This window comes from Bufo bufo, chromosome 6 (genome assembly GCF_905171765.1).
Source record: "Bufo bufo chromosome 6, aBufBuf1.1, whole genome shotgun sequence".
Lineage (NCBI taxonomy): Eukaryota > Metazoa > Chordata > Amphibia > Anura > Bufonidae > Bufo > Bufo bufo.
In genome coordinates, this window is record NC_053394.1 from 249055910 (window position 1) to 249080113 (window position 24204).

The 24204-nt window shown below is 43.4% G+C and overlaps 1 protein-coding gene across 2 annotated transcripts in view; it reads right to left on the bottom strand.

Annotated features, from left to right (window-relative positions):
* Positions 1 to 4699, bottom strand: part of LOC121004078 (pterin-4-alpha-carbinolamine dehydratase) — a 29751-nt gene extending 25052 nt beyond the window's left edge. The window contains exon 1 of one of the 2 annotated variants that reach the window (XM_040436161.1): positions 1074 to 1081. Coding sequence is in view for 1 of the 2 variants with exons in the window: in XM_040436160.1 (XP_040292094.1) it covers positions 4546 to 4548 (3 nt within the window). In the remaining variant the exon portion in view is untranslated. Of the gene's footprint in view, positions 1 to 1073; positions 1082 to 4545 lie in introns of those variants that run through there. The other variant, XM_040436160.1, reaches the window with a different exon arrangement.
* Between the last annotated feature and the right edge of the window lie 19505 nt (positions 4700 to 24204).

The window sequence follows — 24204 nt, forward strand, 5'->3', positions numbered from 1 at the left end:
TCCAGACTTTTCCCCGTGTGTTTCCCATTATACGTGCATTTAGTATTGAGCAATGAGCAGACTGGTTCTCATCTCATCCTCTGCCCTGAAGCACTGCGCATTAACCACCTCATGCCCATGCCTCACATTTTTTGCTGTTGTTGGAACAATGTAAAAAAACATTTGAATGGATTGTAAATTCTCAGACATAGGCCCGTGCAGTTACCAATACCTTTACATGCGCCAAAATTCTGGGTTTCATGTCATTTTTTTCTCATTTTATGAAACTAAATTGTGTATCTTCTTTGTAGCCACATGATGCTCACCGTATCATACAGATTTAACCCGTTTTCAGTGCAGAAACGCTGTTGATTTGCTGCAGAAAATCTATGGCAGGTATTCGCTTTGTATATTGACACGCTATTTTTTTATAATCCACATGTCAAATTATGTGCAAATTACAGTGCAGACAGTCTCTATAATGTGTGGAGGAGATTTCTGCTACTTCAAACGCTGCAGATTCTCCGCTGCAGAAAATCCATAGATATTATGGTGTGTCGCCATACCCTTAGGGCTCTTCAACACGAGCGAGTCCATTGCGGGAATCATGCTCCGTGTGCGAGCGTAATCTTCCGTTCTAGACTTGAAGGAGAGCACGGCATTATACTGATTTATAATGCTGTGTGCCTTTGCTTGTCCTTCCTTCTACAAGATCATAGTGACAGCTTTGTGTCACTATGAGGCCTTCCGTTTTTCACTGACGTGTGCTGTGCACATTTTCTGCGGACAGCACACATATCCATCGATTTAAATGTGTCTGTTCACATTTCAGTATTTTTTTTAGTGACCGTGGGTCAGTAATAAAATCACGGAGACATGTACTACTTTGATCCCTGATGTGGACCAAGCACGCCTATTGAAGTCTATGGGTCCGTGAAAATCACTGACACAACACGGGTGGCATCCCTTTTTCACTGAAGACTGATAGGAGATTCTTTGGAAATTAATTTTCAGCTGAGCAACGTCTGTGAATTACAGGTGACACACAGATGCTAAAAACGGACACACAGACCAACCACGGATACTTCACAGACATCTTCACGGATAAAACACGTACGCTTTTTTTCACAGACGTGACACTGACACGGAAATGGTGCGGGTGAACACACATTAGATCCGCAAGAATTTCCGTTCTGACTTATGTGCGTTTCTGCACCCAATCCGCATTAAAAATCCGCAATGTCTAACAGTGGTTTTTCGTGCAGGTTTGATGCAGTTTTGCCGCAGATCTCACCCTTCGACAGAAAAGGGTGGAATCCGCAGCTAAAACTGCAAACACAATTCACATGCTGCAGATTGTGAAATCCACAATGCAGGTTAATTTCAGCACGGAAAAAAACTAAGTGAGATATGTGTAATCTCATACACTTTGTTGGTGGTGTAATACGTTGCAGTTTTTCTGAATGGGAATCCGTAGGGGGGGGGGGGGGGGGGGGGGGGACACACGCATTCCTCTACGTGTGCAAATTTTGTTCCAGAATTTTCTGCGACTGAAAATGAGTTCCATTCACCTGAATCTACCTACCACTTACTGTTATGGGTTTTATGACGTATTTGCTGCACATTTTTGTTGCGGATTTCAATTTGGAATTAAACACAGCATTTAAGTCTATGATGAAATTCTGCATCCAAAATCCGTAATACATGAAGAAAACACTGCAGAAGTACTTTGCTTCGAAATTCTAACTATATACTGTACTAGCAGAAGGACCCGGCTTCACATGGGTATATTTAATCTATTTCATTTAATGTTTGTGTGTGTCGTTAAAAGATATCGACAGTATCCACTATAACAGTGACATCTACAGTACTCCGCCCCTTTAACAGTGACCTCCACAGCTGCCGACCATTTATTAGTGACCTCCACAGTACCCCATCTCCTTAAGGGCTCATGCACACGACAGTATTTTGCGTTCAGTATACTGGCCGTTTTTGTAGTTCAGTATGCGGAACATATACTGAACCATTCATTTCAATGGTTCAGCAAAAAAAACTGAAGTGTCTCCGTGTGCATTCCGTTTCAGTATTTCAGTATTTCCGTACCGTGAAAAGATAGAACATGTCCTATTCTTGTCCGCAAATCACGGTGCTTGGCTCCATTCAAGTCAATGGATCCGCAAAAAAACGGAACACATACGGAAATGCATCCGTATGTCTTCCGTTTCCGTTCCGTTTTTTGCTGAACCATCTATTGAAAATGTTATGCCCAGCCCAATTTCATCTATGTAATTACTGTATACTGTATATGCCATACGGAAAAACGGAACGGAAAAACGGAACAGAAACGGAAACACAACGGAAACAAAAAACGGAACAACGGATCCGTGAAAAACGGACTGCAAAACACTGAAAAAGCCATACGGTCGTGTGCATGAGGCCTAACAGTGATTTCCACAATAACCCGCCCCCTTAACAGTGACCTCTACAGCACCCCGCCCCTTAACACTGACCTCCATAGCGGACCGTCCCCTTAACAGTGCGGGTGCTATGGGTTCACGTCACGCATTGCACCCGCGCGGAAAACTCGCTCGTGTGAAAGGGGCCTAACAGTGACCTCCACAGCAGCCTTCCCCTTTAACAGGGGTTAAGTCTGTCTTTTGATGGTGGCCTGAATGGCCACCTTACCTGCCCCTGAACTGTGACCTCCACAGCACTACGCTCCCTTAACAGTGTCATCCACAGCGCCCTTCCCCTTTAAAGCTGACCTACAGCAGTGAAGAAAAATGTCTCGGTTGTTATAGAAACCTGGTGTAAAACTGTGTGAATGTGGAGACTAAGGACCTGCGAGTTTCTATTGGCTGATAAGGGACATGTGACCGTGTGTATGGCAGTTGGGATATGAAAAGAAAGACCTGCAGGCTTCTATTGGCTAATGTAGGTCACGTGATGAGCCATATTTGCATTTTTTGGGACTATTTTAGGAACGTTACATGCTAGAGAGCTGAGACCTGGTCTAAAACCTTCCCCGGACACCTGATGTACCTGTGTGCCAAATTTTGTAATTGCAAATGCGATGGTACGAAATCCTTTAGCGGACATACATACACCCACACACATACATACACTCAGCTTTATATATTAGATGAGTTGCGGAATTCCCCCATAGGAATACATGGTGAAAATATAAATTTTGCTCGATCCTTGTCTTCCCCGCCATAATCTGTCAGGTTCGAGTTGGGAGCTCCCCATACACATTAGTGTGTCATCCAAACCCACCGTTCTCAGCAGGTTCAGCCGTCAAAATACTGACGAGTATGGCCAGCCTTGGACTTGTCATGACACTGAAGGTCTGTGTATGGCCCCGACTTTTAGAGACATGAAATATGGCCACTCCTACACACCTATTGGGGTACGTTTATCAAAACTGGTGTAAAGGAAAATTTGGTTTGGCTACTTTCACATCTGTGTTTTCCTCCGGTTTTGAGATCCGTCAAAGGATCTCAAAACCGGAGGAAAACGCTTCAGTTTTGTTCCCATTCAGTGTCAGTGGGGACAAAACTGGACAAACCGGAATGGAATACACTAGAATGCATTCTATTTAGTTTTGTTACGTTCCCACGCCAGATACAAAAACGCCTAAAGCAGCTATTTTGTGTGTGTGTCATGGGATACTGATCAAGACAAGATGGATGCCGCACTAAAACCAATGTAAGTCAATGGGCAGTTTTTTTTGTGTCGGAAAATACGGATCCGGCACTTTAATGTGTTTCATTCCGGATCCGTATTTGCCGACACAAAAAAAACGACGCCCATTGACTTACAATGGTTTTAGTGCCGGATCCATCTTGTTCATTTTGGAGATAATACAACCGGATCTGTTCTGAACAGATGCAGATAGTAATATTATTGACCGGATGCGTTTTTGCTGATCCCCTGATGGATCCAGCAAAAGTGCAGATGAGAAAGTAGCCTTAGTTGCCCATAGCAACCAATCAGATTTCACCTTCAATTTTTCAGAGCTCCTTTGGGAAATGAAAGGTGGAATCTGATTGGCTGTATATATATATATAATCTCCTCCATTATATACTGGCTTGTTGACTGCCATAGGGTATTGCACGTTGATAACATGTGATACCTTATACCAGTCTACATAATGAAATCCGTATTATTATTCCTCTGTGCGCACAATCTCTATTATAACTAGGCTTATTGTATTTTAATACTAGACAATGGCACAGGGTGTGATCTGCGCATCTTCTAGATGTAATACCAGTAATACAATCACAGAAAAAAAGAATTGTCCCCTGTTCCCTATGGCGAAAGAATATAAGAACAGTAAAATGACATTTCCTGCCATAGAAAGGGAAGTCAGGTGAAGTTTATACCCAGGCTTATCATGCAGCAGTGATCTCTGGGCTGTTCATTAACTAATGCACTTTGACTTGTGTCCTTTCCATTCCCTCCATGTGTCTACAACAACTGCCCAAACAATTACATCTTCCCTCTAATATTAATAAGTACAAAATAGCAATAAAAAGCAAATAGAATCCAAAGCATCGCCTTACCATATCTACACAAGGATAAGCAACCGGTGGCTTAGCCGGCGTGTCTGTCACTTGCTGGAGCTCAGCTTCTGCTTCTCAGACTGGGTGTTTAGGAGGAGGGGGGTTAACTAGAAATCCGCCCATGGCAAACAACCAGGGCTGAGCTTCTCTCAATGCACTAGGAGCATAGGGTGATTCAGCACCACAGCTTTCCAGTGGATGGAGGTGGTGGCCATGTTATTTGGGAGTGCTCATCAGTAACTGGGTTAATGATTGCTGAACTAGATAAACCAGAAGATACTGAGCCCCACATCAGAGGGGGAAATGAATTAATCATGCCCTTTATTCCTAGTAAATGTCCAATAAATAAAATCCCAGTGTAGTGAATACTCACAATCAGTATGGTAAAGCAGGTGGAATGATCAGAAAAAAACACGATAAAATCTAAACTGGATTTTTTGCGATTCCGGAGTCAACTGCTACACAATTATTGGCCACATTTGCAGTGAATTCCCGGCTTTATGATAAGGCAAAATGCTGACATCTAGTTTCAATTAAGTAATACATTTACAAGAGGAGTAATGGAGGAACTAAGCAATGTAGAGAAAATGTTCCAGGTTATTTATTTCTATGGGAAACGCCATATCAGGAAAGAAAAGTTTTTTTTTTTTTTAAATGCAATGGCTTTAAGAAAATGGTAAATGGAAAAGAAAAGACACAAACAATATATTGGATCCTCCTCAGTAATGACTATTTTTAATGGGGAACGTAAATCAATATTGCTCACTTTTCCTCCCGACCGTCTCATACACATGCATTCTGACTGACATTCCTATAATGCGTATGGGCACCTTACAGGGTAGCTATTTGTACAACTTTATTTAAAATATTGTAAATGCCCTTAGATTATTTTTTGTATTATACTTTATGTATCGATTTTACTATATTATTGCAACTATAGGCAACCGAAGGGCAGGTGCATATAGTGCTTTGGAATCTGTACGACTGTACACCGCTGACATGTATGCGGTGTACAGATTACATAATTCTGCAGGAACAGGTGCCAAAGTGAGCTCAGTACTGGCAGGAGCAGACATCACTGCCCCTGCCTGTGCCCATGTGCCCACTCCACCCTGCTTAATCCTTGCATAGCATATTAGTGCAGGGTTTCCTGTACTAATGTACAATGCAGAGCTTTAGCTGAGCAGAGCGGGCACAGGCAGGAGCTCTGTATAACACATCACTGCTCCTGCTTGTGCCCACTCCGCCCTGTTGAATCCTGGCATAGCATATTAGTGCAGGGTTTCCTGTACTAATGTACAATGCAGAGCTTTAGATGAGCAGAGCGGGCACAGGCAGGAGCTCTGTATAACACACCACTGCCCCTGCCTGTGCCCACTCTGCCCTGCTGAATCCTGGCATAGCATATTAGTGCAGGGTTTCATGTACTAATGTAAAATGCAGAGCTTTACCTGAGCAGAGCGGGCACAGGCAGGAGCTCTGTATAACACATCACTGCTCCTGCCTGTGCCCGCTCCTCTCTGCTAAATACTGGCATAGCATATTAGTGCAGGGTTTCCTGTACTAATGTAGAATGCAAAGCTTTAGCTGAGCAGAGCGGGCACAGGCAGGAGCTCTGTATAACACATCACTGCTCCAGCCTGTGCCCACTCCACTCTGATAAATCCTGGCATAGCATATTGGTGTAGGGTTTCCTGTACCCATGTGCTATGCAGAGCTGAGCAGAGTGGGCATAGGCAGGAGCTTTGCATAGCACATGGGTACTTGAACCCTGCACCAATGTGCTATGCCAGGATTTAGCTGAGTGGACCTGGCAAAGGTAGAAGCATCAATGTGTTATACAGAGCGATGTGTGTTCCTGCCACTACTGAGCTTGCTGTCCTTTTCCTGCAGTACAGTGGAATCCGTGTAACGCATACACTTCATACGGATTCCATAGCACAATAGGCACCAACTTCGGTTGCCTATATTTCCAGTAAAACCGATAAAATGTAATACTAAAAATGACTTTTTGAATATTTTTTAAGTTGTATGACAGGTTAGTTAACCTTTTAGTCACAGTACAAAATGCGAGTTTGGCTATTGTCAACCAGCCAGGTATATTGATCTCATTACTGTGAGGGCCTGGGGAGAACAAAGGATCTGTTAAAAAGGAGCCATAATTGATTGGCCTTAAAACTTTAATCCACCCACACAAACTTTCCACACAATAGGAGAACATGTCTTTCAAGCAGCTTACATTGTTGTGTCAGGAAGAGTTATAGGTACAGCTTGTCTTGAGCCCGTAGGACATCCCTGGCCATGTGAACTTTTTACAGTGCAGAGGTTCTGGTGCTTTAGTTTTTCTCTTTCTATTTGCTGACTAAGAAATACCTTGCTCTTCAAATATTGTCTTTCCTTATCTTATGAGTGGCCTGCAGCACTTTTGTTTAAATTAAAGAGAAACATTCACAAAATGTACCAAAGTCATAGTATGCAGCTATAGATTAACACAAAAGATTAATACCGAATATCTGAATTAGCTGGATGGCTTTAGAAGCATTAAAAATCTCCTCCAATAATGTACATCTGGTAACTGTGATATACACTGTAATTGTATATAATTATAAATAAACTGTATATCATAAAAAAAATAAAAATTCACATTTTGTCATGTTGTGGCCTTGGGCTAAAAAAAAACAAGTTTTTCACCTTCATTCTGCACACAATACCCTATAATGATAAAGTGACAACAGAATGTTAAAAATCTTTGTTAATTTAACATCAGAGCTCTGTTGAGTGCCACGGCTTTCTCCGGGCTCACCAACCATAGCACTCTACATCGTATAGCAGCTGTGCTTGGTATTGCAGCTCACCCCCTTGAATGGGGCTGAGCTGCAGCAAGACCATATGACTGATGTATGGTGATGTCACATAGCCTAGGAAGAGGTGCCCAGCCTCTTCAAACAGCTGATCGGCAGGGGTCCCTGTTGGACCCCTGCTGATCTTGACCTATGCTGAGGATAGGTCATCAATATTAATTCCCGACCATTGGCACCCTGGTCACGCTTCTCTCTCTACCCACATATATTACATATGGCCACATTCACCTTCTCCGGCAGCTTAACAAAAAACTGCCACACCGCGCAGTAGGTGATTCCCCCCCCCAGCAGTCCGTACTGACTGACTGCTACTGCCACTGCCTCCATGAACCCCTGCACTACTACTTCCCGGGCAGGTAGGCTGCTACGAAGCAGGTGGTCTACCCCGGGCACGTTTGGCTCCTGACCTCCCACTGCTGCCACCCTGCTGACCCGGCCACCCTATTGACTTGCTGGCTCCTCCGCTGGCTCACGGGCAAGCTGCCACCCTCTTCTCCTGATGATGATAAAGCCCCTTCTACACCCGGCTCCCAAGTGCGATTGGCTTCATCATCATCGAGTAGTGTCTGCACGTCACTGATATCCTCCTCAGCGGTCTCTGGGTCAGGAGCCTGACCACTCGCAACACCACCTACAATTCCACTTTCCTCATCACTACTTGCCCTCCTAGTGGAGGAAGCGGTGGATGTCTCCTCCATATCTTGGCTGGCCAGTAGCTACTGACTGTCCTCTAGTAGGTCGTCCTCGCAAAAAAATGGAGCCGAGCCCACAGCATATAATACTTCTCTGGCTGAAAAAACAGAAAAGGACAGAGGCAGGTTGAGGACAGATGAGGGCACAGGGCCTGCTCCCGGGCCATGCCAACTAAGGGTTGTGTCTGACGAACCCACCGACTGTTGGCTGGGGGTGTCTGATGTCACTTGGGATGAAGTGGATGACCGAGTTAACCAATCAAGAACCACTGGGTTGCTGGTCAAGACACGTCCGCTAGATTACACAGGGAGCTCAGGCCTCTCGCTGCGACTCCTGCTGCCACGCCCCCTTTCTCTGCTGCAACCTCTGCCTGCGCCAGAAACATTTATGCCTCTGCCACTCCTCTGTGCATGGCCTGGCACTTCTCTGTCTGATATACTTTTACCTAAACTAAATATATTAAAAGAAAATTAAAACACTCCTAAAAGCGACAAAAATATTTTTCTTGTTGTACTGAAATTGGCCACTAAATGCTTTCACCACAAATAAATGCACCAGTGAAGTGCATATATATTGTTCTTTCTGTACTGAAATAGGCCACTAAACGCTTTCAACACATATAACTGCAGAAGTGAACTGGGAATATATTTTTCTTTTTGTACTGAAATAGGCCACTAAAAGCTTTTAACAGAAATAAATGCACCAGCAAAGTGCGTATATATTTTTCTTTCTGTACTGAAATAGGCCACTAAATGTTTTTGCCACAAAGAAAGTGCACCAGTGAAGTGAGTATATTTTTTCTTTCCATACTGAAATAGGCCACTAAATGCTTTTGCCAGAAATAAATGCACCAGTGAAGTGCGTATATTTTTTTCTTTCTGTACTGAAATAGGCCACTAAACGCTTTCAACACATATAACTGCAGAAGTGAACTGAGAATATATTTTTCTTTTTGTACTGAAATAGCCCACTAAATGCTTTTAGCAGAAATAAATGCACCAGTAAAGTGCGTATATATTTTTCTTTCTGTACTGAAATAGGCCACTAAACGCTTTTAGCAGAAGTAAATGCACCAGTGAAGTGCGTATATGTTTTCCTTTCTGTACTGAAATAGGCCACTAAACGCTTTTGCCACAAATAAGTGCACCAGTGAAGTGCATATATATTTTTTCTTTCTGTACTGAAATAGGCCACTAAACGCTTTTGCCAGAAATAAATGCACCAGTGATGTGCGTATGCATTTTTCTTTCTGTACTGAAATAGGCCACTAAACGCTTTTAATTGGGTGTATGTTCACTTAGAAAACATATATATCACACTGCCTGAAGAACGTATTTAAAAGAAAATAATAAAGTATTTATTAATAACTGGTTAAAAGGGGGAAAAAATTCTGTGTATCACCTTCGTGACTTTCAGGCTCCAGATTGAGCTGATGTAGTCAGGGATGATTATTGACCTGCTACACCTAAAACAGTCTGGACTAGATCCTAATACTGCTAGCACATTGATGCTAATTAAATGCAGGATAAGGAATAAGGACACGGTCCATGCATTTGAAGTAGGCTAAGGTGCACTAGTTGCAATCCTACAAATACCTAACAATCATATTCTGGATCAACATCTGTATGTGCATAGAGTGAGTAATATATAGAAGTGGCTAGTGGGGCACTGACCCCCAATTTCCTGCTCAGATATAATATTAAATAAAGCAAGCATATGAGATGGCCTCATTCAAACCCTTCGGATGGACAGTTTGCAGCTTGAAAATCCACATCGCTTCCTTGCGGAATAAGAGTATATCAATATTTCCACCACGAATAGATCTATTAATCAATACAATCCCTTGAACCCGCAAAACATCAGGGTTCCCATCATGCACGTCACGCACATGACGTGCCACGGTTGTGTCCCGTAAATTGCGAATATCAGACAAATGTTCCCCTATTCTCCTCCTCAGCTCACTTTTGGTCTTGCCTACATATTGCAGGCCACACCTACAGGTCATAAGGTATACTACGCCCACTGAGGTACACCTAATAAAGGAATGGATACTGAATCTATCACCAGTAGAGTAACTGGTGAAGAATTCTCCTTTCATGATGCTGCCACATATTATACAGGAGCCACAAGGGAAAGTTCCTTTTAATGTATTTTTTAACCATGTACCAGACGTGGGACGTGTATACAAGCTGTGCACCAAACAGTCACACAGATTGGAGCTGCGCCGATACGTAATGGAGGGACTGTCTGGTATAGATGACCCAATATCTGGATCAGACTGAAGGATTGACCAATGACTCTACAGGATCTCACGGACCTGTTGATGAGCTTTATCAAATGTGGCTATAATCCGAGGGGTGGAGTCAGCTTTGGTCCTGATATTTGGGACCAACAATTGACTGCGGTTAGCACTCATTGCATGTTGATATGCCTTTTTCAATGTGTGCTGTGGGTACCCCCGATTCACAAATCTTGATCTTAATCAGATGCAGCTGCTTTAAACTCACCTAACTCAGAGCAATTTCTCCTGGGCCTGATGTATTGCCATTTAGGGTTACCACTTTTCAGGTCCACGGGGTGTCCACTGTTCCAATGCAGGAGGCTATTAGTGAACATTTGCTTTCTAAATAGTTTAGTAGTGATTCTCCTGTCAAAACCTATCCAGATTGTAAGGTCCAGAAAAGCATTCTGGCTCTCCTGCACCTCCGATGTAAAAAATAGGCCTAGTTGACTGATGTTCAAGGATTCCACAAATTGAGTAAAGCTCTCTCTCGTGCCCTTCCACAGTATCAGCACGTCATCTATATATCTAATCCACAGTTGGATACAAGATGTATACTGCTCCATCATGTCAGCAAACACAACCTCCCTCTCCCACCAGCCCAGGTAGAGGTTAGAGAAAGTGGGGGCACAGGGGCTACCCATCGCAACCCCCCTGAGCTGGTGGTAGATGCGTTGCTTAAAGAGAAAGATGTTCCGTGTCAGGACAAATCTCAAAAGTTGCATTAGGAAGGTGTTATGGCGGCGACAATGTTCTTCTCTCTGTTGGAGGAAGGCCTCAACAGCCTCACACCCCAAATCATGGGGTATGGAGGTGTACAGGATCTCCACATCCAAACTTGCCAACCATACACCCTCCTCACATTGGATGCCATCTAGCCGCTGCAGCACATCCATAGTGTCCCGGGCATAAGATGGCAGGCTCACCACAAATGGACGCAAGATCGTATCCACATACGTACTAATATTTGCAGTGAGGCTGCCAATGCCCGAGACAATGGGTCTGCCCTTCAATTGAGTTCCCTGTTTATGTAGCTTGGGCAGACTATAAAACGCGGCAAGAACCGGAAACTTAGGTGACAGATATTCCAGTTCTGCCTTGCTGGTAAGTTTGTCCTCATATGCACTATTGAGTAGAGTCAGGAGTTGAGCCCCATACATAGGTGCAGGATCAGGGGCGAGACAGGTATAGGTGTTCCTAACTTCCAGCAGTCTGAGGCACATCATGCAATATTTATCATGGTTCACGACCACGATATTGCCGCCCTTATCCGAGGGCTTAATGACAATACTGGTATCCCGTTCCAACTCCTCCAATGACAGCCTCTCCTCATGGCTCACATTATCATACCCCAGGGATTTCACTTCAAGTTTATGAAGATCTAAGGAAGGTGTCAATTGGAGTGTTGTCATTTATTGGTGGAAACATTTTAGATGGATTTTTTAGGTCTGTAAAAGGACCATCACCTATATTCCTGTCCCCTTCTTCTGATAGACCAACCAGAAGGTGTGCATTCTGGAGGTCCTCTACATCAATCCCCAACTTCTGACACTTTTGTTTGTGGTGCATGCTAAAAAACTTTTTCCACTTGAGTCTACGCACATACAACTGTCCACCTCTGAAGTGACCTGACGTTTGGGGCCAAAGTCAAGAACCCTGCCTTTCTTAAAGTCACTGATATCTCTATTAAATTGGAAATGTTTCCTTTCTTTGATCTGAGATGTGAAACGCTCGATATTTTGTTGTAATAAAGCCTCCTTTTTCGCAAAGTCAGTGTGCTCACAGAATTTTTTTGCCTGGGTAATGCACTCTTTTAACTCAATTTCGCTCACAGCTAATAGCCTTCCTCTCCTCATCAAGTAACAACGCCATTAAGCGGAGAGAACTTTCAATAGACTCCTATTCACATTTTTTGAGGAAATCGTTAGAACGTACACGTGCTGCTGGGAGGATCAGACTTCTCAGTCCTCTTGGGACTATATTGTTTTTAATATATATATCCAAAGTCTGGACCTCCCACCAGCATCGGACGTGATCTTTATATACACGATTCAGGTGCTTAAAAGACGCAGTAATGCTCAAATTGAGCTACCTGTGTAGGCAGTTCTTTTTCTGAAAAAAAAAAAAAAAAACTCCTTAGGGTTCCCTAACCAACATTCGGAACTCAGGTCATTAGACAAAAAGCCTGCCATTCCCCACCTTGTAGAAAAAGCTCACAAAAGTGATACACATAATTTTTTCCCCCTTTTAACCAGTTATTAATAAATACTTTATTATTTTCTTTTAAATACGTTCTTCAGGCAGTGTGATATACACTAAATGCTTTTGCCACAAATAAGTGCACCAGTGAAATGCGCATATATTTTTTTCTGTATTGAAATAGGCCACTAAACGCTTTTAGCAGAAATAAATGCACCAGTGAAGTGCGTATATATTTTTATTTCTGTACTGAAATAGGCCACTAAACGCTTTTAGCAGAAATAAATGCACCAGTAAAGTACGTATATATTTTTATTTCTGTACTGAAATAGGCCACTAAACGCTTTCAAAACATATAACTGCAGAAGTGAACTGAGACTATATTTTTCATTTTGTACTGAAATAGGCCACTAAACGCTTTTAGCAGAAATAAATGCACCAGTGAAGTGTGTATATATTTTTCTTTCTGTACTGAAATAGGCCACTAAACGGTTTTGCCACAAATAAGTGCACCAGTGAAGTGCGTATATTTTTTCTTTCTGTACTGAAATAGACCACTAAATGCTTTTGCCACAACTAACTGCACCTGTGAAGTGCGTATATTTTTTTTCTTTCTGTACACTTTCAACACATACGGTATAACTGCAGAAGTGAACTGAGAATATATTTTTCTTTTTGTACTGAAATAGGCCACTAAACACTTTTAGCAGAAATAAATGCACCAGTGAAGTGCGTATATATTTTTCTTTCTGTACTGAAATAGGCCACTAAATGCTTTCAATACATATAACTGCAGAAGTGAACAGAGAATATACTTTTCTTTTTGGACTGAAATAGGCCACTAAAAGCTTTTTAACACAAATAAATGCACTAGTGAAGTGCGTATATATTTTTCTTTCTGTACTGAAATACGCCCCTAAACGCTTTTGCCACAAATAACTGCACCAGTGGAGTGCATATATTTTTTTCTTTCTGTACACTTTCAACACATATAACTGCAGAATTGAACTGAGAATATATTTTTCTTTTTCCATAGATATAAGCCACTAAAGGCTTTTCAACATAGCACTTGAACCCCAAGAACAAATTGCTGGAATGACAGAGTTGCATAATGGTTATTTGGATCCCCAAATAATCTTTCCCTGCACTTGTAAATCGCTTTTCTAGAACTGTCCCTAGGGCCTTCTGATGTCTCTCCCTGCTCTAACATGCTGTGAAATAATTCCTCCCTATCCTTTCCCTGCACTTATAAATATTTTTTTCAGTTTCTTTGTTCACAATGAGGTTATTCTTATTGCTGTCTCTAGCGCCTTCTCACATCTGTCCCTGCACTCAGAGCGCTGGAAAATGGCAGAATCTAAAATGGCTGCCGTATTTATAGGGCTGTGACATCACAGGGCTGGCTGGCTGCTGATTGGCTGCATGCATGCATTTTCAATCTGGGTGATCCCACCTTCGCAGAGTTCCTTGACCCATGTCCTCAGTCCTCACACGTGTAGCCACCATTTTAGGAAAAATTGTGATTCGCTACCACGAAGCGAGAGGAAATTCGCATTCGTTGCAAATCGAATTTTTCCAGAATTTCGGATCAAATTCCACTTCTTCAGCTTCGATTCGCTCATCTCTAGTGTTCATAAACTGCTATACATAGCAGAGCTCACAAGGGAAAGAGCGCCATTTAGTTTTTTAAAGGTATATTTTGCATTCATGGTTTTTGGGTGTAATGTTGCATTTGAAGAGATCTTGAGGTAGCCCTACATTGAAAACCCCCAAAACGTGACCCAATTTTGGAAGCTAATCCCTACAAAGAATTTATTGAGATAAGTAGTGAGTGTTTTGATGCCCCTGATGTATCAAAGAATGTGCACTTGGCTGTGAAAATGAAAAGTTACATTTTTGAAAAAAAAACTTTGCCCCACATTTTTTTATTTTCAGAAAGGGTAACAGGAGAAAAAGCACTCCATAATTTCTTACCCATTTTCTCTTGAATGCAGAAACACCCTATATGTGGTTGTAAACTGCTGAATGGGCACATCGCAGAGCTCAGAAAGGAAGGAGCGCTATTTGGCTTTTGGAGGGCATATTTCACTGGAATGGTTTTCAGGAGCCATGTCACATTTACTCTGAGGTACCAGTACAGTATAGAACCCAAAATTTGGGAACTGAACCCTTTAAAGAATCTTCCTAGGGGTATAGTTATGGGTTTCACTCCACAAGTGTTTCATATATATATTTTTTTAAGATTGGGACATGAAATTCTAAATTGCATTTAAAGCAAGAAAGAATAGCAGCACAGTCAGTCTGTGATGTTGGGGTGCAATTCCTCTGGGAGAGCAGGCAAGTAATCCCCTAAGAGATCCCCAAATCAAAAGATGAGGCAGCACTCCAGGTTAAGGCCTCATGCACACAAACGTATTTTTTTGCGGTCCCCAAAAACGGGTCCCGTTTTTCCGTGATCCGTGACCGTTTTTTCGTCCGTGGGTCTTCCTTGATTTTTGGAGGATCCACGGACATGAAAAAAAAGTCGTTTTGGTGTCCGCCTGGCCGTGCGTGCCAAACGGATCCGTCCTGAATTACAATGCAAGTCAATGGGGACGGATCCGTTTGACGTTGACACAATATGGTGCCATTTCAAACGGATCCGTCCCCATTGACTTTCAATGTAAAGTCTGGAGTCCCTTTTATACCATCGGATGAGAGTTTTCTCCAATCCGATGGTATATTTTAACTTGAAGCGTCCCTATCACCATGGGAACGCCTCTATGTTAGAATATACTGTCGGATATGAGTTAGATCGTGAAACCTCATTTCCGACAGTATATTCTAACACAGAGGCGTTCCCATGGTGATGGGGACGCTTCTAGTTAGAATATACTACAAACTGTGTACATGACTGCCCCCTGCTGCCTAGCAGCATCCGATCTCTTACAAGGGGCCGTGATCAGCACAATTAACCCCTCAAGTGCCGCACCTGAAGGGGTTAATTGTACTATCATATCCCCCTGTAAGAGATCAGGGCTGCCAGGCAGCAGGGGGCAGACCCCCCCCCCTCCCCAGTTTAAATATCATTGATGGCCCTCTATTGTAATAAATCGTTGGTGGCACAGTGTGCGCCCCCCATCGGCCCCCCCTCCCTCTATAGCATTAACACAACATTGGTGGCCAGTGTGCGGCCTCCCATCTCCCCGCCCCCGATCATTGGTGGCAGCGGGTTACTAGCAATAGTACAATAGTAAAAGATTCATACTTACCTGGGAGCTGCGATGTTCGTGTCCGGCCGGGAGCTCCTCCTACTGGTAAGTGACAGTTCATTTAGCAATGCGCCGCACAGACCTGAGGCTGTCACTTACCAGTAGGTGGAGCTCCCCGCCGGACACGAACATCGCAGCAGCAGGTAAGTATGAATCTTCTACTATTGTACTATTGCTAAGTAACCATGGCAACCAGGACTGTAGTAGCATCCTGGTTGCCATGGTTACCGATCGGAGCCCCAGCGATTAAACTGGGACTCCGATCGGAACTCCGCTGCCACCAATGATGGGGGGGGGAGATTGGAGGCCGCACACTGGCCACCAATGTTGTTAATGCTATAGAGGGAGGGGGGGGCCGATGGGGGGCGCACACTGTGCCACCAACAAATTATTACAATAGAGGGAGGGAGGGGGGGGGGGGCGCACACTGTGCCACCAACTAATTATTACAATAGAGGGGGGGGCCGCACTGGCCATCAATGATATTCAAACTGGGGAGGGGGGGGGGGGTCTGCCCCCTGCTGCCTGGCAGCCCTGATCTCTTACAGGGGGATATGATAGTACAATTAACCCTTTCAGGTGCCGCACCTGAAGGGGTTAATTGTGCTGATCACGGCCCCCTGTAAGAGATCGGGTGCTGCCAGGCAGCAGGGGGCAGTCTTGTACACAGTTTGTAGTGTATTCTAACTAGAAGCGTCCCCATCACCATGGGAACGCTTCTGTGTTAGAATATACTGTCGGTTCTGAGTTTTCACGAAGTGAAAACTCAGCTTTGAAAAAGCTTTATGCAGACGGATCTACGGATCCGTCTGTATAAAAACTAACCTACGGCCACGGATCACGGACACGGATGCCAATCTTGTGTGCATCCGTGTTCTTTCACGGACCCATTGACTTGAATGGGTCCGTGAACCGTTGGCCGTGAAAAAAATAGGACAGGTCATATTTTTTTCACGGCCAGGAAACACGGGTCACGGATGCGGCTGCAAAACGGCGCATTTTTCGATTTTTCCAAGGACCCATTGAAAGTCAATGGGTCCGCGAAAAAAAACGGAAAACGGCACAACGGCCACGGGTGCACACAACGGTCGTGTGCATGAGGCCTAAGTGAATGGAATTGAAACAGAAAACTGCAGCACTCTCCAGCCTTGATCCTTAATGCTTTATTTTCACCAAAAATGCGACGTTTCGATCAGTGTGATCTTTCTCAAGCCATCTAACAATGTGAACTAAACAACAGGTACATATACCCTACTAAGCCAGTCACTTGACCTAATCAATTATGTAAATACATAAAAAAGACTGAGTACCACCCCTTCCTCTGTTTGTCCTACAGCGAGGTTAACTTAATATATCATTCTCAAGACTCAAACAGTGTACATACATCAATGAAATCATATATTGCTCCATCAACTTACTGAAATGCAGGGTGTGGACTTGGGAATATTGCCACTGCGGTAACTTCAACTGTTTGTGAGGTTGATCGCCTCGCTTCTCTCGGCGTTCCTCCATGGCCGATGCGCATGCGCGTCGGCCTCATGACGTCAGCCTCAGGACGCTCAACAGTTGTCAAGGAGACCGGACACCTCCCATCCACGTCACCGCTAGAATGAAGCGCGCATGCGCGCCTGACTCCAGCGGCCACGGGACCCAGTGCCAGGCCTCCCGTCGCCGCGTAACGCCCCTATGGCTGTTGCCATGGTATCCTAACACACAGTGTCGTCCTCTATAAACACCAGACTTCTATATTGTCATATGTATTCTCTATACTCTACCCATAATAAGGGGCAAATCGGTCTATAATTATGGTTACTAAGGGATGATTGAGTCAAGATGTTTACTTAGATGTCCTTTAGCAAAGGAATTATGAATGGCTACTTGTGCCAGGTGTCCACTACTCGCCCAAAACTCAGGATTCGAGTACCCAGTCACTAGTTTGAGTTTAGCCTCATGATAATTGATTTGGGGTCCATAGACTCATACACATAGGGCGGCACCATCAAAATAAGATCACAAATTGTGACCTAGAGTATGCCAGCGCCCACCCTCATCAGACAACCCTGATGGTCACAATGGTAACACGTCTCCCCCTGTTAAGGGGTTGATAAATGTAGCCATGGACCATCCCAAACAATTTTAGGGAGGGCATACCCTCCATTCTCGAGGGATGTCCATCCCATATATCCAACCATTCCAACCTACCTGGTCAGATAATAGGCACTCCCGTCTCCGGGTGTACATCTATAGTTCTGACCACCAGGTCATAACATACAAATCAACCCCCTAAACTGTATACACATATACCATACGGCTGCTCCACAAGGACCATGTATCTCATTCTCCCATATAAATGGAGCAAGTAATGGAAACCATATGATATAGTTCAGTATAACCTAAATAGATCCAAAGATTTGCCCCCCTCATGGGGTGAATACAGAGATGTATCCAATGTGTTATTTAATTAATGTCTGCCATTCAATTGTCTATGTTATGTCACCTCAGTCCGTATCCCCAGGACACACCCGCATAAACAGTCATCTATAAAAAGAAGACAGAGAAATTGTGTAAGTATGTGAAACATAAAAAGTTACAAAATTATTATAAATAATCTCAACCATTTGGATTGGGTACGAACTTCATTAAAAAACCAATTAATACTTAAATAGAGCATAGTATTAAAAAACAAGTATGGAGGCTATTGGATTATGCGTGGTCAGTAGAGTGAGCCTATCCTGAACTCCCTGTTGAGGCCTTTGGGTTCGAGTGTTTGTAACTCGTAAATCCACCTCAACTCCATCCTTTTTAGGAGTTTCTCCCTGTCCCCCCCTCTCCTTTGGGGTGGAACCCCATCTATGATACGGAAGCGTAGCTGCGATACATTATGGTTATAGTTGAGGAAATGTTCTGGGACAGGTAGTTCTGTCCTGGAACTGTCAGTCTCCTTTACTCCTCGTAAAAGTTTACGTATGTCATATCGATGTTGATTTATTCTCTTTCTGAATTCTTGGGTTGTTTCTCCCACGTAGAGAAGTCCACATGGGCACTGTAGTACGTAAATCACGTACTCAGATTTACAGGTGTAGTAATTCCTAATCTGATAGGTTTTTCCTGTCCTGGGATGTGAAAAGGAACTCCCCTTTAAAATTCCATTGCAATTACAACAGCCCAGGCAGGGAAAACAACCCTTTCTCTGTATAAGGGGTAGACTGCGTTGTTTAGTGTCAGCATTAACTAACTTATCCCCTACATTGCGTGGTCTTCTATAGGACATGAGGGGTGTAGTACAAAATGCCTCAATATCAGGAAAAGACTCAGTGAGAATGTGCCAATTGTTTTTGAGTACATGTGTTATTTGTTTACTGACCGCTGTATGTGTCGACACAAAGGGAATCCTCTTGTTCTCCTCTCCTGATACCTTTTTCTCCAAGAGGTCCTCCCTTCTAAATTGATTTACCTTCCGTTTGTGCCTCTGTACCATAGGCCTCGGATAGCCTCTCTCATAAAACTTGTTGCACATCTCACTGAGCCTTGTCTCTGATTTATCCTTATCTGTGACTATTCTTTTAACCCTGAGTAACTGGCTATAGGGCAGTGACTCTTTCATAAACCCAGGGTGATCACTCTGGAATAGCAACATGTTGTTCCTATCAGTAGGTTTTACAAACAGATCGGTATATAGTTTCCCATCTACACAGTATACCGTCGTGTCCAAGAACTGTAAACTAGTTTGGGAGTACACGGCCGTAAACTGCAGTTCTGCATGGACTGAATTGATGTCTCCCTGGAACTTAAGTAAGTTCTCAAGGGATCCAGTCCAGATAAAAAATATGTCATCTATATACCTCATCCAGCCCTTCACCGAAGTAAAGTGGCTGGATGGGTATATAGAACATTCCTCGAATCTATTCATATAAATGTTTGCATAAGTTGGGGCCACATTGGACCCCATTGCGGTTCCCCGCTGCTGTACATAATAGATATCCTCGAAAAGGAAATAGTTGTACGTCAGGACGATCTCCAAAAGGGAGAGAACAAACCTAGCGATCTCTGTCTTGATCCCACCCCTGGAGAGGGTCCATTCCACCGAATCTAATCCTTTGATGTGGTCGATACTCGTATAGAGGCCGACCACATCAAAGGAGACTAGGTACTGTCCCTCCTCAATCTGCAAAGTTTGCAATTTCTTGAGGAAGTCGGTTGTGTCTTTTACATAAGACCTAGTTGACATGGCATAGTCTCTGAGATACCTATCAAGAAAAATGGCGGCAGGAGAAAAGACTGAGCCAATCCCAGAGACTATGGGACGTCCAGGTGGATCAAAAAGGTTCTTATGTATTTTGGGCAATATGTACAGTAGTGGTGTTAACGGTTTGTCCACCAGTAAATAATCATGCAGCTTCTCATCTATTATATCCGATGCAAAAGCATCGTCTATTAATAGTTTAAATCTCCTTTTAATGGCAAATTTGGGGTCAGCATCCAATGCTCGGTATACCGCGCCATCCCCCAATTGCCGCTTTATCTCGGCTAAATATTTACTGGTGTCCATAATTACCGTGGCCCCTCCTTTGTCAGCTTTTTTTATTGTAATCTCCTTTCTACTACTGAGATCCTTTAATGCTTTTTTCTCTCCCTGACTCAGATTGTTCTTACTATAATATCTACTGCTATTGATCTTAATTTTTTCTACACCTTTTTTAACTAGGTCAATGTATGTGTTCACTGCATCCTTCATGACAGGTGGCTGAAAATCACTATGCAGAAATAAACCCATTTCTTTCAAACACAACATATCAGTATTGACATTATCCTGTTTACCTGTCCTGGTGGACGTTTTAGGGGAATCTTTAAAGAAAACCTGCAATTTGATACGTCTATAAAACTTTTGTAGGTCTATCTCATAATTAAACCAATCTACATCTGAATACGGACAGAAAGATAACCCCTTTTCCAATAGTGAAATTTCATCATTGGATAGTGTAGCAGATGATATATTTACCACTAGAGTCTTTACATTTGCTGATCCTATTGTATTCACTATATTTGTTGTTTCTGGGCCGTCTGTCCATGTTTGTGATCCAGTGGTGGTTTCATTGAGCGAGTCACTCTCGGAGCCTCGTTTCCTCCGCCTGTGGTGCTTGCGCCCCCCTCTTCTTGGCGGTTTTTGGCGCCTTGTATCGATCTTCGATCTAAAAAACGTTGGTCTTCACTTGCCTCCCCAGATGATTCGGTATCAGTATTGCGGTTCCTCCTCATCTGTCTCCTCCCCGGTTTTTGTCGTCTCTGCACGTTATTTCTCGGTCCCCATTCCATCGTGAAGACCAACGTTTTTTAGATCGAAGATCGATACAAGGCGCCAAAAACCGCCAAGAAGAGGGGGGCGCAAGCACCACAGACGGAGGAAACGAGGCTCCGAGAGTGACTCGCTCAATGAAACCACCACTGGATCACAAACATGGACAGGCGGCCCAGAAACAACAAATATAGTGAAGACAATAGGATCAGCAAATGTAAAGACTCTAGTGGTAAATATATCATCTGCTACACTATCCAATGATGAAATTTCACTATTGGAAAAGGGGTTATCTTTCTGTCCGTATTCAGATGTAGATTGGTTTAATTATGAGATAGACCTACAAAAGTTTTATAGACGTATCAAATTGCAGGTTTTCTTTAAAGATTCCCCTAAAACGTCCACCAGGACAGGTAAACAGGATAATGTCAATACTGATATGTTGTGTTTGAAAGAAATGGGGTTTATTTCTGCATAGTGATTTTCAGCCACCTGTCATGAAGGATGCAGTGAACACATACATTGACCTAGTTAAAAAAGGTGTAGAAAAAATTAAGATCAATAGCAGTAGATATTATAGTAAGAACAATCTGAGTCAGGGAGAGAAAAAGCATTAAAGGATCTCAGTAGTAGAAAGGAGATTACAATAAAAAAAGCTGACAAAGGAGGGGCCACGGTAATTATGGACACCAGTAAATATTTAGCCGAGATACAGCGGCAATTGGGGGATGGCGCGGTATACCGAGCATTGGATGCTGACCCAAATTTGCCATTAAAAGGAGATTTAAACTATTAATAGACGATGCTTTTGCATCGGATATAATAGATGAGAAGCTGCATGATTATTTACTGGTGGACAAACCGGTAACACCACTACTGTACATATTGCCCAAAATACATAAGAACCTTTTTGATCCACCTGGACGTCCCATAGTCTCTGGGATTGGCTCAGTCTTTTCTCCTGCCGCCATTTTTCTTGATAGGTATCTCAGAGACTATGCCATGTCAACTAGGTCTTATGTAAAAGACACAACCGACTTCCTCAAGAAATTGCAAACTTTGCAGATTGAGGAGGGACAGTACCTAGTCTCCTTTGATGTGGTCGGCCTCTATACGAGTATCGACCACATCAAAGGATTAGATTCGGTGGAATGGACCCTCTCCAGGGGTGGGATCAAGACAGAGATCGCTAGGTTTGTTCTCTCCCTTTTGGAGATCGTCCTGACGTACAACTATTTCCTTTTCGAGGATATCTATTATGTACAGCAGCGGGGAACCGCAATGGGGTCCAATGTGGCCCCAACTTATGCAAACATTTATATGAATAGATTCGAGGAATGTTCTATATACCCATCCAGCCACTTTACTTCGGTGAAGGGCTGGATGAGGTATATATAGATGACATATTTTTTATCTGGACTGGATCCCTTGAGAACTTACTTAAGTTCCAGGGAGACATCAATTCAGTCCATGCAGAACTGCAGTTTACGGCCGTGTACTCCCAAACTAGTTTACAGTTCTTGGACACGACGGTATACTGTGTAGATGGGAAACTATATACCGATCTGTTTGTAAAACCTACTGATAGGAACAACATGTTGCTATTCCAGAGTGATCACCCTGGGTTTATGAAAGAGTCACTGCCCTATAGCCAGTTACTCAGGGTTAAAAGAATAGTCACAGATAAGGATAAATCAGAGACAAGGCTCAGTGAGATGTGCAACAAGTTTTATGAGAGAGGCTATCCGAGGCCTATGGTACAGAGGCACAAACGGAAGGTAAATCAATTTAGAAGGGAGGACCTCTTGGAGAAAAAGGTATCAGGAGAGGAGAACAAGAGGATTCCCTTTGTGTCGACACATACAGCGGTCAGTAAACAAATAACACATGTACTCAAAAACAATTGGCACATTCTCACTGAGTCTTTTCCTGATATTGAGGCATTTTGTACTACACCCCTCATGTCCTATAGAAGACCACGCAATGTAGGGGATAAGTTAGTTAATGCTGACACTAAACAACGCAGTCCACCCCTTATACAGAGAAAGGGTTGTTTTCCCTGCCTGGGCTGTTGTAATTGCAATGGAATTTTAAAGGGAGTTCCTTTTCACATCCCAGGACAGGAAAAACCTATCAGATTAGGAATTACTACACCTGTAAATCTGAGTACGTGATTTACGTACTACAGTGCCCATGTGGACTTCTCTACGTGGGAGAAACAACCCAAGAATTCAGAAAGAGAATAAATCAACATCGATATGACATACGTAAACTTTTACGAGGAGTAAAGGAGACTGACAGTTCCAGGACAGAACTACCTGTCCCAGAACATTTCCTCAACTATAACCATAATGTATCGCAGCTACGCTTCCGTATCATAGATGGGGTTCCACCCCAAAGGAGAGGGGGGGACAGGGAGAAACTCCTAAAAAGGATGGAGTTGAGGTGGATTTACGAGTTACAAACACTCGAACCCAAAGGCCTCAACAGGGAGTTCAGGATAGGCTCACTCTACTGACCACGCATAATCTAATAGCCTCCATACTTGTTTTTTAATACTATGCTCTATTTAAGTATTAATTGGTTTTTTAATGAAGTTCGTACCCAATCCAAATGGTTGAGATTATTTATAATAATTTTGTAACTTTTTATGTTTCACATACTTACACAATTTCTCTGTCTTCTTTTTATAGATGACTGTTTATGAGGGTGTGTCCTGGGGATACGGACTGAGGTGACATAACATAGACCAGGGGTACTCAACTGGCGGACCGCGGTCCAAATACGGACCGCGGCCGCCAGTTGTCCGGACCCCGGCCATCCTTCAGAGCGCTCCTCCAATCGATTCAGTTCAGAGTGATCCGATCCGTTTGAACCGGCTCAGCTCAGTCCCAGCACACAGCAATGCTGACAGAGACGCTCAGCTCACCTCACGCTGGCAGCGGGAGCCTGAGGGCGGGACTCGGGAGGAGCGTAATATGATCTTAGAGTGGAAGCTGGCTTCTGCCAGCCCCTCCCCTCCCCGCCCACCAACCAATCACCGACAAGAGCTGAGGGGGCGAGGCAAGCACAGCACACTAG